This window comes from Thermobia domestica, chromosome 18 (genome assembly GCF_964235325.1).
Source record: "Thermobia domestica chromosome 18, izTheDome1.hap1.1, whole genome shotgun sequence".
Classification (NCBI taxonomy): Eukaryota; Metazoa; Arthropoda; class Insecta; order Zygentoma; family Lepismatidae; genus Thermobia; species Thermobia domestica.
The window spans coordinates 34,707,937-34,724,308 of record NC_137471.1 but is presented as its reverse complement, the minus strand read 5'-3'; the positions used below and the strand labels follow the sequence as shown (position 1 = coordinate 34,724,308).

The window sequence follows — 16,372 nt, the reverse complement described above, 5'->3', positions numbered from 1 at the left end:
GCTTTCCTGTAGCAATTCTTGTAGCTTTCTTAACTCCACGGGAAGACAACCAATACGTACTAACGCAATGACACATATTATATGACACCATTTTTTTTCTATGAACCAGTAATACATACAAAAACTTTACATTTCCAAATGAAACTATATATACTAATTCGTTGCTTCAAAAAAGTGGGGGGGCAACTGCCCCCCTTTGCCCCCCCTAATCGCCGCCCATGGTAGCAGCCATGATATATCTGCAACAGAAGGAAGAAAAGTGGAGGAATTAAGATCACCCTTTCACAGCATTACCACAACAGTATAAAATATTGCGAGGACAGGAGACAAAGTGCGCAATGTAAGAAAAGTTATGACAAAAGTGTAGATAATGTTTCACTCGCCCTCGTATAAGGTGAGCCAAAAGTCTTGTAATATTTCGGACGCTTATTTGTTTTATGTGTCAAGTTACAAGTCAAGTTTTTACTTATTTATTGTCTGCATTATTTATTTATTTATTTATTTATTCTCTGTCATTGTATTACACGTATCAAGCAGCCTTTCAAACAAATACACATTAGATCGGAATCTAATACCAGTTCTTGTTCTTCCAGACAGTGACTCTTCCATTGGTAAATGAAGCACCGTGAGCTCAGGAAGTGACTCAGAGAAACCCCTTAAATCCCATAGAATAAATACTCCTTCATATTTTCTTATGCATTTGTTTCTTTCACCCACTTCTGAAATTCTTCAAACTGTTCTTAACAACAGAAACAAAATCGTTATACTGCATAAGAATAACACATGTATAGAAATAAGAACATCGACGAATTTACACTATTTCTCTCCATTTTAGCACTGCAGCAAATGCTGAGGCGTTCACTGATGTCGGTTTAGTCTGCATTCAGGATGTATGGAAATTTCATTGGACACAGTGCATAAGCAAGATGTCCGCTGGGACGTTGTGCGGGTTTCAGCAGTTTGCTGGAATGTTGAAAGCCAGGACGAAATGGGTTTAAGTGCACTTCAAGCATAACTTCCAGGTGTAAAATTAGGAAGGCAGTCGTGAATTGCATTTTCTTTCTCCCCATAACCCTCCCCGTGCGCTATATTTAAAAAAAAATGTGCTATTCTAAAAACACGACTTTTGTATTAACTTTATAATGTCGAAACCAGAAAAAGCGTTCACCTTTCCCTTTCTCGAATAAAAAAAAAAAAACATTGTGAAACCAGTTCATTTGACTTTTCCTTTTTTTAAAAAAAAAAAACAAGGACACAATGAATGGGACGAGTTCAACTGACGCCATTCGATTGGGATCAAACTTCGCACGATACTAGACCTTGTATTATATAACCATGTAAAATATGTTGTGGAGCCTTTTAATTCATAAGTTACAGCCGGTCAAATTTTGAGACATATATTCGAAAACAAAAGAACATCAACTAAACTCGTTCCATCAGGATCAACCTTGGCATGAGGCACGGTGATTCTGTGGTAGAGCGCTTACCTCTGGTGCGTGGGGTTTCGGGTACGACCCCAGCCAACTAAGTTTATGGTGGACAACATCGTGTCGGTATGGTTTCTCGGGTACTACCGTTCCCTCCCACTTTCTCATTCCACCAATTTTTCGATAATCATCATTCACTTCCTTTAATCATCGTCTCCCTTAGCCTAAAGAGCATAATCGTGGGACGTTAAACTCTAAGATTTCATCTTATTTTCAAGCTTGGCGTGGCGGTTGATCTTGACCTGCAATGCAAGCATATGAAATGTTGTTTTGGAGGCTTATGGTTACTAAGTTATGCACAAATTCCTAAATCATTTTGTTGAACATAATAATTAAAACGTTAGAAAAATACTGTTAATTAGAAATTTAAGGTCACTCTTACAGAGAAAAAATAAAATAAAATAGATTGCTTTTTTATGACCGGATATTTCGCTTGATCTCCCTTCCCTTTTCCAACGTATATTCTCAAAGTTCTCTCCTTTTCCTAAAAAATGTATTCTGAATTTGTATAACATGAATCTGCACACACCCTCAATGTAAATATGAGTTGAGTTGATTTTGAGTTTAACGTCCCGTTCAGCAGTGAGGCTATATGAGACTGGGATCTACCCTTTCGTGGGCAATGGGAAGAATAGTTCCCGGCCAATGATCTTATTTGCTCCACTGCGAAGCGATATTCCCATTGGCTATGAGTCGTTTTCACCATGAAAATGGGAATTGCACTAGAGAAATCATTTCTTTTGATTGCTTGGTTGTTTTGAGTGCGTGTTGGGTAACATGGAGCAGGTATCGGTCCATCACTTGTAGAAAAAATTGGCCCACGAAAGGGTTAACGTGGAATCCGAACCACATGAGCTCCGCCGGGAATAGAACCCTGATCTCCCACCCCAGAGGCGCGTGCGCTAACCGCTTAGCCACGAAGGAGCTCTCAATGTAAATATCTCCTGAGCATGGACAACACTACTCTAATAGTCACGTGACATTTTTTCCCCCCAGGGACATCCAAACATAATACATTATTGTAGGGAATTCAGTTTGCAACAGGCTGGTAACACTGCAGAGGTCTAGAAATTTCACTAACGAGATGCTCGGTCCAAAAGAGTGTTTCACTTGCGTTCGAACTCGATGAACATATATACACGTGATTACTCAAACAATAGCGGTATAGAGTCGCAAACAAGTTTCATAGATTCTTTCAAGAAAGAATATAAAAACACTGCTCTTAATGAGCGCGTTATTTTTCTTTCATAGATTTCCCGAAACACTAGTTCAAGCAGAAGTAATAGAACAGCTCAGCTATGGATTAAGTTACACTTCTTCGTTCAACTTAATTTTCTTTGCATCCAATGGAAAGCCATTCTTAAGTTTTAAAATTTATTACGCTCTTTGTTGCTTTTCGCTTATACGATTCCTTTTATGGAGTTCTTCTTTGATGCATTTTTTCTTTATTTTTTTTACTTTATCTTTTTTTTTTACGATTTTTGTTGCTATTATATTTCTTTCTACACCAACTCTAGACTTAATACGACTAGACTTCATTAAAAGAGGAAACACAATTTTGTACTAACCATGTAATTGATAGAATAAGTGTGTTACCGAATATGAAAAGAAATTGTAGGGCGTGGTGGCTCAGTAATAGAGCGCTTACCTCTGGCGTCCCTGGTTCGATTTCCGGACAAGTAAATTTGTATGTGTGACAACATCGTGTTCGTGAGTTTCGGGGAACTTCTCATTGCACCAATTCTTCTAGTGAAAGAAAGTATTCAGATGCTAGAATACTTCAGGAAAAGCTGTAAGGAATATAATATGGAAATAAACTGCCCCATCAGGAAGTCGCGGTCGGAAAGAGGAATTGCCGCCAACGACGGTGGCGGATCGCCGAAGACAGCCGGCAACCGGCCGCGGCGGCACGACGATTTACTTGTTCAAAGTTGCCGACCTTTTGCCGAGGCGGCAAGCGGTCGAAAATCTTAAAATAAAATGCCCTTTGCCGACTGTTAGAGTCGGCAAAACAGTCGGAAATGCCTCTTTCCGACCCTCTGCCGACTTCCTATGCCGGCCTCTTTTCTACGGCGGCGCCGGCACATTTACTGCGCCTTTACGGCTGTTTCCCGACTGCTCGGCAAAACAACTTTCCGACGGCAGCGCCGGCGCATTTAATGCTCATTTCCGGCTGTTTGCCGACTGCTCGAAAATCGCGCTGAAAGACGCCGGCGCCGGCAATCCGACCGCGGCATCTGGTCGGCGTGGACAAATTGTCTGACTGTAGGCGGCAGAATCCTGATGGGGTGGTGAAGGCAGTAAAGAGGACCAAGTGAAACTAAAGGTTAATTATTTTTTGCAGTTAGAAATGCTATGTATCCTTTTATTATAGGCAACCAACAATGCTTCTCTGTTGTACAGGTTGCATAGAAGCTAGGAAATATCACGGATTTTAAACAATACACTAATATTGCTGTTAAAGTCGCCGTTACCTATTACGATGTTAACGGTTTAACTGTATTAACAAACTCGGCCGAGATAATCGCTCTAGCCGTCTATTGCAAAAAGAAAAAAAAAAAGAATACAAAATTTTGATTTCGTTTATGACTTATCGTGTGAAGTAACGGACGGACGGACGGAAGTATTAACAGTATATTTTTAAATCCCATGCGATATTCTAATAATCATTAGAGAGAAAAAGAGAAATGGTCATTGAAACCACGCTTATGATACAAATTTTGTCCAGGGGAGGGGAGTATAATGAAAATGTGAGGAGGCCGCACTGGGATACTATTTACTAGAAGACGTACCCGAAATGAAATGAAACATTTAACATCCAACGGTTATGTCGTTTAGCTAAAGCAGATTAATAATCAATGAAAGTTTTATTAATTTATTTATTTATACATATTTCTGGGCGTTATCAACATCTGTGGTCTTAAGCCCATGACGTATGAGGGATGACCTAGCTCGATGATCATACTATCCGGGGGAAAAGGAAGGGAGAAAGAAATGGGAAAGTAGGGAAGTGGCCTGGAACCTGTATGTTCGATACTATCCTAGGTATGAATGAGGAAAACTCAGGAATAACCTCACCCAGAATGCCTTCCCTTAAAAAGCTGTTACATCTTTTGAACCGAGTGTTCCCACCGAAAATCGAACCCGGGACATTTAATGATTATGAAAGAATTGGTGAAACGACAGTGTGGGAGGAAACGGGAAAACCCCTGAAACTCCTACAGACACAATGTTTTCAACGATAGCTCACACGGCCATAGGATTGAAGCTGAGACCACACACTCAGAAGTAAACCCTAGGAGACTGGGGAGGAATGAGGCAAAATTCACTTATTGTTTTCCTCCAAAAAAATAAACATGTTTGTATGAAAAACAGTGTGATGGTAATATAACATTTTATAATTCTATGCATAATATTATCTTGTAAAGATCGGTATCAACAAAGAAGTTATTTGCAATTATATCGGAGAACCAGAAAGTGTTATCATTCATCCCTATGTAAAGAACTGACAAAGACAGATACTAGGGAGGAAAAATGAAAATGAAATGAAATCTTTGAGTTTTACATCCCACGGTTATGTCGGTTAGGCTAAAGGAGACGGTGATGATCAGTAATGAATGAAATGGTGGAATCAAGAAAGTGGGAGAAAACGGGGGAGCCCCGAAGAAATCCACGCACGAAAACCTTATTTTATTATATCAACATAAATGTGTTGTTTATTCAAGTTGTATAGTACATCATATATCAAATACAATATTTGTCGAAACGTAGTAAGAGAAACCTCGAGAAACAAAACTGAAAAATGATGTCTTGTTTAAAAATTATAGTAAGATAAATCACAAGTGAAATCAATTTATTTATTTATTTATTTTTACTTTATGATAAAAGATTATTAAGAAAATACCTCAAGAAATGAAGCTGAAATATGACAATTTAATTTCATGAAAAATTATACGTAAGACAAAGCAGACGTGAAATCAATTCATATGAAGGAAGTTTGGGAATTAATTAAGAGGAAGTTGTATTATTACGGATGTGATATGGCAGAAGGTAAGAGTAAGCGATGATTGATGAAGGGGAGAAGAGCAATACTGAGGTGAATTTAAAAAAAAATAAAGTAAATGAGTTCAAGACATTATGTTAAAAGCAATTGTCTTATTGCATATCAAATATAAATAAAATAGAGTTTGTTTTTGTGTCTGTCTTTGTGCGACTGGGGACGAGACAAGTGGACCGAGAGTTATCATATTTTGGTCACGGGTATGTTGGTCAAGCTCCAGACCAAGACGAAGCGTCTTTTTCAAAATTCGAACCAGGGGGGTCTCAGGGGGAGGAGCGTTTACCGAGACATGTAAAAGTAGTAGAAAATGATTGATATTAGTGTCAAATTCATAGTTTTCGCGGTCGCTGAGATGAATGGTGATACTCCAACAGGCCTTCACTTCCAATTAGAGCCCCCATCGGCTGGGGGCCAGAGGCATTTCGAACTAGGAGTCTCAGAGGGCGTTTACTGGAATACCGATATTTTTTTCTTTCGTTGTTCAGTTTGTTTACATAGATATTTTATCTGACCTATTTAAAGAATGTGTATTTCAACTAGTACAAAATATATGGTAAAATAAGAAAAGAATGGCAATAATGCATTATTTTGAAAGGGTATTACGCTTATAGTGGAAGCTCATAGTGTATGAAAGTTAATAGCTGAATACATATTGTGAAGGTACCGAAAATCTAAGGACTGCCGAAGCAGCTGGCATAAAACATGGAAACACCCTGTAACTATTGTCTAGACAGAGAAATACGAGGAAGTTATGTAAAGAAAATTAACACCAATGACAACGCTGGAGGGGTCAGGGGGCATCCTCCTGATGGCAACGTGCAGCACTGACTGCCCCCTAATATAGGTAAAGTTGTATACAACTTAATTCGGTTTACAAAAAAACAGCTGAGCCTCCCCAAAAAATTTATTTTCTTTTCCACTGATTAATGAACATTTTTCTACTGAAATTTCCAAATAAACTACTTTCCTTTTGAATTCTTGGTAGTTTAAATAGCTCGGTATGGCTGTTTTTAGGATGAGATTGAAAATAGTAAAGAGAGAGGGGAAATTAATTATGCAGTTGTAAGAGATTGAGGTTGCCACAAAATGAGATGAGTTGATTTTGAGTTTAACGCCCTTTCAGCAGCAAGGCTATATTAGACGAGACCTATTGATTAACGTGGAATTCGAACCACATGAGCTCCCGCCGCGAATCGAACCCAGATCTTCCAACCAAGTTTGCCAGAAAAGTGTGAAAGGCCGAACATGTGGACGTGGAGAAGAACCAAGTCCAGGTAGAAGCCTTACCAGGGGGCTAGTCCTAGAATTACATCGAGGTTGAAGTTAACTGATGGTCTGTCAAAGAGGCTGTTCATTAGAAGTCAAAAGCTTGTCATACTTTTTTACGCAGATAAGCTCCCCGGACCGCCTTAGATCTAAGAAAGATGTAGTAGCCAGTGACTTGTGCTGGAGCTTGCACATCGCCATGATTAGAGAAGTCAGGTACTGTGCTTGAGTTTGCTTTGAAATCCTTATTCGTTTACTCTCCCTACTTTACCTTCCACCTTCGATCTGCCTTACTTTTCTGAAGAGTAGTGTTTTGTATCGCATTCTAGGCATAAAATTCCAAACTCTTTGTTTTATAATAAGGAGGTTAGTATGAGACTAAAATTAGTTCATTACCAACAATTCCATAGGGGTCTACTAGTAAAGTAAAATTTACAATTTCTTCTAGATAAGTGTATACTTTATTTTTTGTTTAAAAAATACAGATCACATTTATGCTGAATACATACTGTTTTATTCTGAGTAATACTTACCAACTTCACAAAAGAAGAGAAGTTAATACAAAATACTTTGCCATATAAATACTTAATTGATGAGTGATGTACAGTATTTTCCAAACTCTACTCATAACGAAACATGCAAGTCAATGTATAACATCAGATCTCTATGTTCATTCCGATAAAGAATTCAATATGTATTACTTGTATCCATTTAAGGCTACGTTTACTTTGGAGGCACGCTTGGTCAAGTAAAATGGAAGCGCACGCTTGCGCAAGCTTGCTCCGATGGGGGTGTGTTTATACTACAGGCAAGCAACAGCAACTGATCGCGCTCCCATTTCATCAGTCAAGATGGAGTCATCGGACAGTGAAGACGAAATTTTGCTTGAAAGTCACAGTCACTTGAAAGAGCCCAACTTTGAAGGAGCACGCTTGCCTGTAAAAACAAATTGTTTTGTTTCCCGATGGCGGCGGGGCAAGCTTCTGCAAGCGCGCCCTTGCGAGTGGTGAGCAGTGTAACCGGTTCCGTCAAATCACCACCTGTTTCAAACTCCCTTATAAAAATTTTGTTTGTATGGGCAAGCTTGCGCAAGCGTGCGCTTCCATTTTACTTGGCCAAGCGTGCCTCCAAAGTAAACACAGCCTAAGGAACAAATGTGTCATTTCTTCAGCACACAGTCATTAGAGAGGTAACTCGGCTATAACACTATCTGCACCACTAAACGCATGCATTTGTCTCACATGGTCTCGTAAAACGTACGAATTTTTCACAAATTTTCCACAGATTGGACACTCTATAACAGGCGTATCCATATGAACCCTCCGCATATGTTTTCTTAGGTTGCTTCGGGAACTGATTTGTTTGTTGCATAATTCACATTTGAGCTGCATTCTGCTGTCACCCAACATGCTGAAACCTGTAAATAAACCGAAACAAAAAAGTGTTATTATATAATGCATCCTGGAGGATGTTATTACAGTATATAATGTTTGAGGTTATTATGTATTCTATACAAGAACAGTATCATATATAAGGCTGTTATATCATAATGTATAGGCATTTTATTTTATCAAAATATATGAGAATATTATACAGGGTGTCCCAGGAGGGAGAGGCAATACTTCGGAAAATGGTAGTATGGGTGATACTAAGCAAAAAAGTTCATATAAACATGGGTCCTAATCTCAACGGTTTGAGAGCTACAGGTTGTGAAACATTTTTGATTTTAAATTGCATATTACTCACCCTGTAGTTATTCTACAGAGGTAATACATAGCGGATTTGAAAGATGACGATATGGCCTTTCCATCGGTATGCAATATGTAGCAGTGATGTCTTTGGAAGAGAAGCTATTGAGGGATATTTGGGAATCAGTGTTGCCATCCAATTTCTTTAAATAACCTTAACTTTCCGAAATTTCCCTCAATAGATTCCTTTTCCAAAGTTACCACTGCCACATGTTGCATACCGTTCGAAAAGCCATTCCATCACCTATCAAGTTCGATAAGTTTCACCTCTGCAGAGTAAATACAGGGTAAACAATACGCAACATGAAGTCGGAAATAGTTCACAACCTGTAGCTCTCAAACCGTTGAGATTAAGACCTATGTTCATATGAACTTTTTTCCTTAGAATCACCCATACTACCATTTTACAAAATATTGCCCCTTCCTCCTTGGACACCTTGTATAAGGTCGTTATTATAGTATATTATAATGTCTAAGGTTGTTATTGTATTGTATACAAGGACATTATCATACGTCAGGCTGTTATACCATAGTGTATAAGTGTGTTATTATATCAAAACATATATAAGGAAGTTATTATATCACATAAAACAATATTATACATAAGACTACTATTATATTGTATATAAAGGTGTTATAATACAGGCAGGAGTTCTAGGGTTTACATCACACTAGCTGAAATACCCATTCTTTCCACGGGAACAATAATGCTTGCTTATGCAAAATATTTAAAAATAAAGAACCGAGTAAAATTACAACGAATGGTTGGCAAACAAACAGCTATAAAACCATAATTAAATTACAGTGAAGCGGAAAAAATATGGTTCATCCTAAAATAATGATTGGTACATAAATCAGGATTTTAATAGTTTAATACGAGAAAAATTCAAACACTCAGGTAGCAGGTCTCATCGATACACATCACCTATTGGCAGAAGGTATTCATAGTGCCATCTATGAAAGAAATAATGTATCACTTTCAACTAACTGCGTTAGTTCGTGGAGGCAGTCATTTGATTCAGTCGCTCTCTGTTGAGCTCGCCTACTGCATGACAATGTTCAGTCCATATGTCATATAGTGCCATCAATGGAAGAAATAATGTATTGGTTTCAACTGTCTACCTGTGTCAGTTCGTTGAAGGCAGTTATTTGAATCAGTTGCTGTGCATTGAGCTCGCCTACTGCATGAAAATCCTCCAGTCCACACGGCTTTTGTTATCAAAGCCGTGGTGCTAATCTGGGCTGTAGGGTGGGTGCTGAATCTTCTCGAATCCATAGCGTTTCATTGTAGCTTTGGCAGCAACAGACATGTGAGCTGGAGCATTGGACTTAAGCATGTTTGCCATACATGGCACTTATTTCATGAACATCTCCTTATCAGTGGCGAGATATTTCAGTGACAGGTCTGAAACATTTGGAGATACCCTAATCTCCTTATCAGTGGTGAGATATTTCAGTGTCAGGCCTGAAACTTTTGAAGATCACCTCATCTCCTTATCAGTGGCGAGATATTTCAGTGTCAGGCCTGAAACTTTTAAAGATACCCTTATCTCCTTATCAGTGGCGAGATATTTTAGTGTCAGGCCTGAAACTTTTGAAGATACCCTCATCTCCTTATCAGTGGCGAGGTATTTCAGTGTCAGGTCTTAAACTTTTCAAAATACCCTCATCTCCTTATCAGTGGCGAGATATTTCAGTGTCAGGCCTGAAACTTTTGAAGATATCCTCATCTCCTTATCAGTGGCGAGATATTTCAGTGTCAGGCCTGAAACTTTTAAAGATACCCTTATCTCCTTATCAGTGGCGAGATATTTTAGTGTCAGGCCTGAAACTTTTGAAGATACCCTCATCTCCTTATCAGTGGCGAGGTATTTCAGTGTCAGGTCTTAAACTTATCAAAATACCCTCATCTCCTTATCAGTGGCGAGATATTTCAGTGTCAGGCCTGAAACTTTTGAAGATCACCTCATCTCCTTATCAGTGGCGAGATATTTCAGTGTCAGGCCTGAAACTTTTGAAGATATCCTCATCTCCTTATCAGTGGCGAGATATTTCAGTGTCAGGCCTGAAACGTTTGAAGATACCCTAATCTCCTTATCAGTGGCGAGATATTTCAGTGTCAGTCTTAAACTTTTCAAAATACCCTCATCTCCTTATCAGTGGCGAGATATTTCAGTGTCAGGCCTGAAACTTTTGAAGATATCCTCATCTCCTTATCAGTGGCGAGATATTTCAGTGTCAGGAATGAAACGTTTGAAGATACCCTAATCTCCTTATCAGTGGTAAGATATTTCAGTGTCAGTCTTAAACTTTTCAAAATACCCTCATCTCCTTATCAGTGGCGAGATATTTCAGTGTCAGGCCTGAAACTTTTGAAGATACCCTAATCTCCTTATCAGTGGCGAGATATTTCAGTGTCAGGCCTGAAACGTTTGAAGATACCCTAATCTCCTTATCAGTGGTGAGATATTTCAGTGTCCGGTCTTAAACTTTTCAAAATACCCTCATCTCCTTATCAGTGGCGAGATATTTCAGTGTCAGGCCTGAAACTTTTGAAGATATCCTCATCTCCTTATCAGTGGCGAGATATTTCAGTGTCAGGCCTGAAACGTTTGAAGATACCCTAATCTCCTTATCAGTGGTGAGATATTTCAGTGTCAGGTCTTAAACTTTTCAAAATACCCTCATCTCCTTATCAGTGGCGAGATATTTCAGTGTCAGGCCTGAAACTTTTGAAGATATCCTCATCTCCTTATCAGTGGCGAGATATTTGAGTGTCAGGCCTGAAACGTTTGAAGATACCCTCATCTCCTTATCAGTGGCGAGATATTTCAGTGTCAGGCCTGAAACGTTTGAAGATACTCTCATCTCCTTATCAGTGGCGAGATATTTCAGTGTCAGGCCTGAAACGTTTGAAGATACCCTCATTTCCTTATCAGTGGCGAGATATTTCAGTGTCATGCCTGAAACTTTTGAAGATACCCTAATCTACTTATCAGTAGCGAGATATTTCAGTGTCAGTCCAGAAACGTTTGAAGATACCCTCATACTTTCCAATATAGTCACCACGTTTCTCCAACTATTCGTTCCAACGGCACGCCGAGACACTGATGCAGCAAAGAAGAAATATGCGTCGCATGCCTGACGCTATATTACGTTTTGTTCGTATTACCTATGAATCGCCTACTTCCCAAATGTTTCAATGGTCGAAATACCATTCTACACGGTCAAGATGTGTGATTCCATGGTTATGGTCTACATGCTTGATCCTCATCATTCACATGTATCTTATCACTATTAAACTCGGAATGTCGAACTCATATGTCCATAGCACAACATTAACACCGCGAATGTCAATAAGTTGGCAACAATGAATTTCTGCTCGTTTTTTACATGGAAAAATCTGATCACATTACGTACTTGCACGTTGGTCCATGGAGGACAAAGGTAAAAACGTATGCATGTTACGCACTTAGTGCATGTCGTATGCTAGTGACATCTAGCGTGTGTTCTTCAAACCACTTAGACTTGATACTTGTTTCTTCAATCAGTAGATGGCAGCACAGCAACCATGTCTGATTCTCAACCCAGAATAACAGCTGATTTTTTAAAAAGAGAAAGAAATTTACAAGAAAAAGAGTCGCTGGTCCTTGCCACGTATAACAACTATTGTTATTCAGAATTTTGCTTCTTGGCAGGTAATGGGACTAATGAGCTTTTATTTATTTATTTTAGGTTTGAGCCTGGAAATGTTTGTTCCACGTTTCTCGATCTTCAGCTTCCTCCTAATATTTTCTTGTATTTTTAAAAATCATCAATCAGTTGTGTTCTTCTTCCTATTCCTCGTTTTCTTTCCATCTTTACTTCTATAGCGGTATAAAGAAGGCAATACGATACAGAATTTTTAATCTGTACAGAGGCAGTAATTATTATTTTATTTTATTTTTTGAAAAGGAGTCACATAGGGCGCAAAAGAAATTATAATCGAGGAATGGGCTCTTGTACTTCATAGCACAAGACGCCAGGCCCGCAACTAGGGTTTCTGTCACCCGGGGCAAACACACAATTCGGCGCCCCCCCCCCCCAAGGTTTAGTCGAAAAGTATCACTTATGGATTGCAACTGTAAATAACATTCTTGATGAAACCAGTTATATCGATTTTTAAGTACTTTAACCCTCCAATACGCGCGCGGGCTACCATTGTAGCCTAGCGTTTTTATTTTCCTTGCCGCAAAGTAATTCGAGATGATAACTCAAAGGGTGTCTGTGTACCTTTCTATCAACTATCATTCTCCGTGTTTAGGGTGTGGTCAAACGTAAAATCGAAAGGATCTCATTGTTATTCTGCTTGAAAGTTTCATGGGCTACATCTGTAGCCCGCGCGACTATTGATGTCACGGGTGTTCCAAAGCGTCAAAGTTTTTTCATTATAGTTTGAGTGTTGATCAGATGGTCAATGAGTTTGCAAAATGCCAATTCTGATGAGAAATGTTTTTAAAACCAATATTTACGATCCAAAATCATTGAGAACATAACAATGCAACAATGAAAAGCTTATTTTTATTTCTGTAAATTTTTCGGTGTAATCCTTTGATGTGGAGAAAAGAAGAAAACTTTCCATCAACAATGAAGCACACAAGAACTCCACACTATATCGTTATGTGTACCTCTCGAACTTGAGCACTTTCTGTACCTTTTGGGCACCTTTCTGTATACTTTCTCTTTCTGTATATATGCACCTCTAAGGTGCACACAAGTGATAGAAAAAACTGATTCGAGCAAAGCATCTCTCTTTACAGTGCATTAACTAGATAGTTCATTAAATATGAAAGAAATTGCTTCATAAAATATTAATAAATAGATCAAGATATTTAGATTATTTAATGTATAGTAAATATTATACATTATATACGATTAATGTAAAAAAAAATGATTGAAATTAACAATAAAGCATAATAAAGCATAAGTTGGACTGATAGATAACAATTCAAAATGCCTCGAAAAGCTCTCAAGCAAAACTAATAGATAAAGCTTCATACAGCCTTCACTCGCAAAATCTCTTGGTAGGCGTACAAGAAACAATTAAATACACCGAGGCGTGTAAATTATCTTTTCCGCCACAAAACTGCCCTCTAGTTTAAAAACATTACAGCAATTACGTAACATTACAGGGGGCGCGTCTGAGCTAAACTCTTCAACCACCAGCAAGCAACAAAAATCGGGAACTTTTCGCCCCCGCCCCTATTGATAACAGCGTTTTAAACTTCAGAGCTGTTGTCAATGGAATTATACAAACAAACAGCTCCTTGTGGTAGGAAAAGGAAAGGGGGGCGGATTCTCTGTGGTCGCCCAAGGGAACAAATGCATGCAATATTAGGTTTTTAATTACACCTATTTACATGAGACTCTCTCTCTCTCTCTCTCTCTCTCTGTATATATATATATATATATATATATATATATATATATATATATATATATATATATATATATATATATATATATAATCAACGAAAAGAGGTCCCATGGAAAAGGCCAAAAAGTTCCTCAAGTGAAAGGGTGCGATTTTTAAAACAATTGATATATCTTCTTTCCGGCGCCCCCTCCAACCACGCGCCCGGGGCATGTGCCCCCTCTGCCCCCTTCCCTAGTTGCGGCCCTGCAAGACGCATAAAAAAACAAGTATTTTTACATTTCCTGTGGTTAACCAAATTATCCAGTACGCACTTTGATTAATTCAGTTTAATGGACATTCGCACTAGCTAACTAATGTTGTTCGACTTGATAAACTAAACGTTCGTATAGCATAAGTTGGTTGGAAGTTGAAAAACAAACAAGCTTTCTACTGAGTCTTGTGGCAATAGATGGGATATTCTATCAACACAATGCACAAATGATTTAAAATGTACTAACGTTCGTATTATAAACTTACGGGAACGAACACATGGACAGATTTTATTGGCTCAACAAATATAAGAACTAGAATTGACATCTATTGGGAGAGAAGAAAAGTGGCACTCACGAGCGAGTCGATGCTACTGCCCCCTTAAGTCGAATAGTTATACCACTCTATCTTGAATGGGTGAGGTTAGATTTACATTGTAGTTGCACCATTCGATCGTGACGTAATAAATTGTGATAAAGGTGGAATAAAACGAGCCCTCTGGGGCTTCTAACGCCCTTCACTCACTCAACTATGTTTAGCAGCGTAAGTAAATAACTTTCTTTTTTTTTATTATTAATAAGTTGTGTGTGCAAAGTAGACTAATACCACGTGACATTACGTCCCGATCGGATGATGCAACTTTGATGTAAATTTAACTACACCCTCTTGTGTGAATACCCTAGTACTGCATTTTTCTTGCATGGTTTGATCATATTTCCGTGACTGCTGTCATTTTCCAGATGCTCTTAAGAGCGTCTGACGCAACATATACGCCATTTAGCAACTACACGACAAAGCAGTGGTCGCTTGCTATAACCTGACCGGAAATTCGGAAGTGAAATTAGTGACCTATGATAGGTCTTGTTGCCTTACTTTCCGATTAAATACATTTTTTTTTTTTTTTTTTAGTTATACTTGAATCTAATTTAACGGTGATTTTATAGTAAAACACATTTGCAGAAACTCATACGTAAAAGCGCACATGGTTGCGAACACTCTATTTATTACTGAAATCCTAGTTATGTTAATTGATTTATAGTTTAAAGGTGGTGCATCGAAGTTCCACGAGACGTGAACAACATGGTATACCAAATATCCAAAGATCAAGGGCGCCGATATCTCTGTAAATTTGGGGGGAATTCAGATGCAGAAGGTATATATATATATATATATATATATATATATATATATATATATATATATATATATATATATATATATATAAAGGATTTTAAGACAAATTGCATTCAAATTATGCCAAATATTGTATATTCATAAGTACAATAGGGGGCCCACTGAGCTTTTGGGGCGCCGGCTCCTCCCCCCGGTCCCCCAGGATCGGCGCCCTTGCCAAACATAGGCGTTCCCTTTCTCATGAAAGCGATAAACCTAACCATGAGGAAGTACCTTCTGAATCGTATGATTACAATGCAATTCACAAAGAAAGCATTAAATGACAAAAAATGCATCAATATGTTTTACTGTGAGTATAAAGAAAAGATACGAGTACCAGTCATATTGGAGATTTCATTTTCCTTTATGATTTTACTTATTCAAATACGACATTTGTTATCTGTATCTGACTCTATAATTAAAAATTTATCATTATAACATGCATTACTTCTTTGTCCAACTTAGGGTTGGGTATCTTAATTGGTATTCAAACCTTGATCATGGTAACGAACTCCCTCATGGCTGAATGGTTAACGTACGAGCCTTTCCCGCGAGAGATCCGTGTTCGAATTTCGGTGGAAACTTACGTGATGTGCATCCTACGTTAAGCTGTAGGTCTGCGTTTCATATAGCCTCGGATGCTGAAAGAACGCTAAATTCCTAATCAACCTATGAGTTAGGCAACCCAATCTATCACTGAAGTAGTTTTGGTTGCCTATATTCAAATTGATATGTACCAAAATGTTACTATCAACACATAACATACGTAAATATGAATGGCTCGGGAAAACATAATGGCATGTCACATTGTTTTAATTTTGGAGTAAACTGGGAAAGAAAGTTCAACATTCCTATTCAATTCAATCCAACGACAGATACCAAATAAACTTCCCTTGCCATCTGTAGGTATATTTTAGAAATTAACCTACCTACATACTCTTCTGTTATTCGATCGCAACTCAATTTCACCGCT

General features: G+C 38.3%; 1 protein-coding gene across 3 annotated transcripts in view; it reads right to left on the bottom strand.

The window, feature by feature from the left end:
• Nucleotides 1-7,251: 7,251 nt before the first annotated feature.
• The window catches only part of LOC145675518 (uncharacterized), a 290,842-nt gene continuing 281,721 nt past the window's right edge, over nucleotides 7,252-16,372 (bottom strand). Inside the window, exon 7 of one of the 3 annotated variants that reach the window (XM_081745985.1) lies at nucleotides 7,252-8,230. In XM_081745985.1, the coding sequence (XP_081602111.1) occupies nucleotides 7,995-8,230 (236 nt within the window). In that variant the 3' untranslated portion in view covers nucleotides 7,252-7,994. The remainder of the gene's footprint in view (nucleotides 8,231-16,372) is intronic. The other 2 variants (XM_081745990.1, XM_081745978.1) reach the window with 2 other exon arrangements.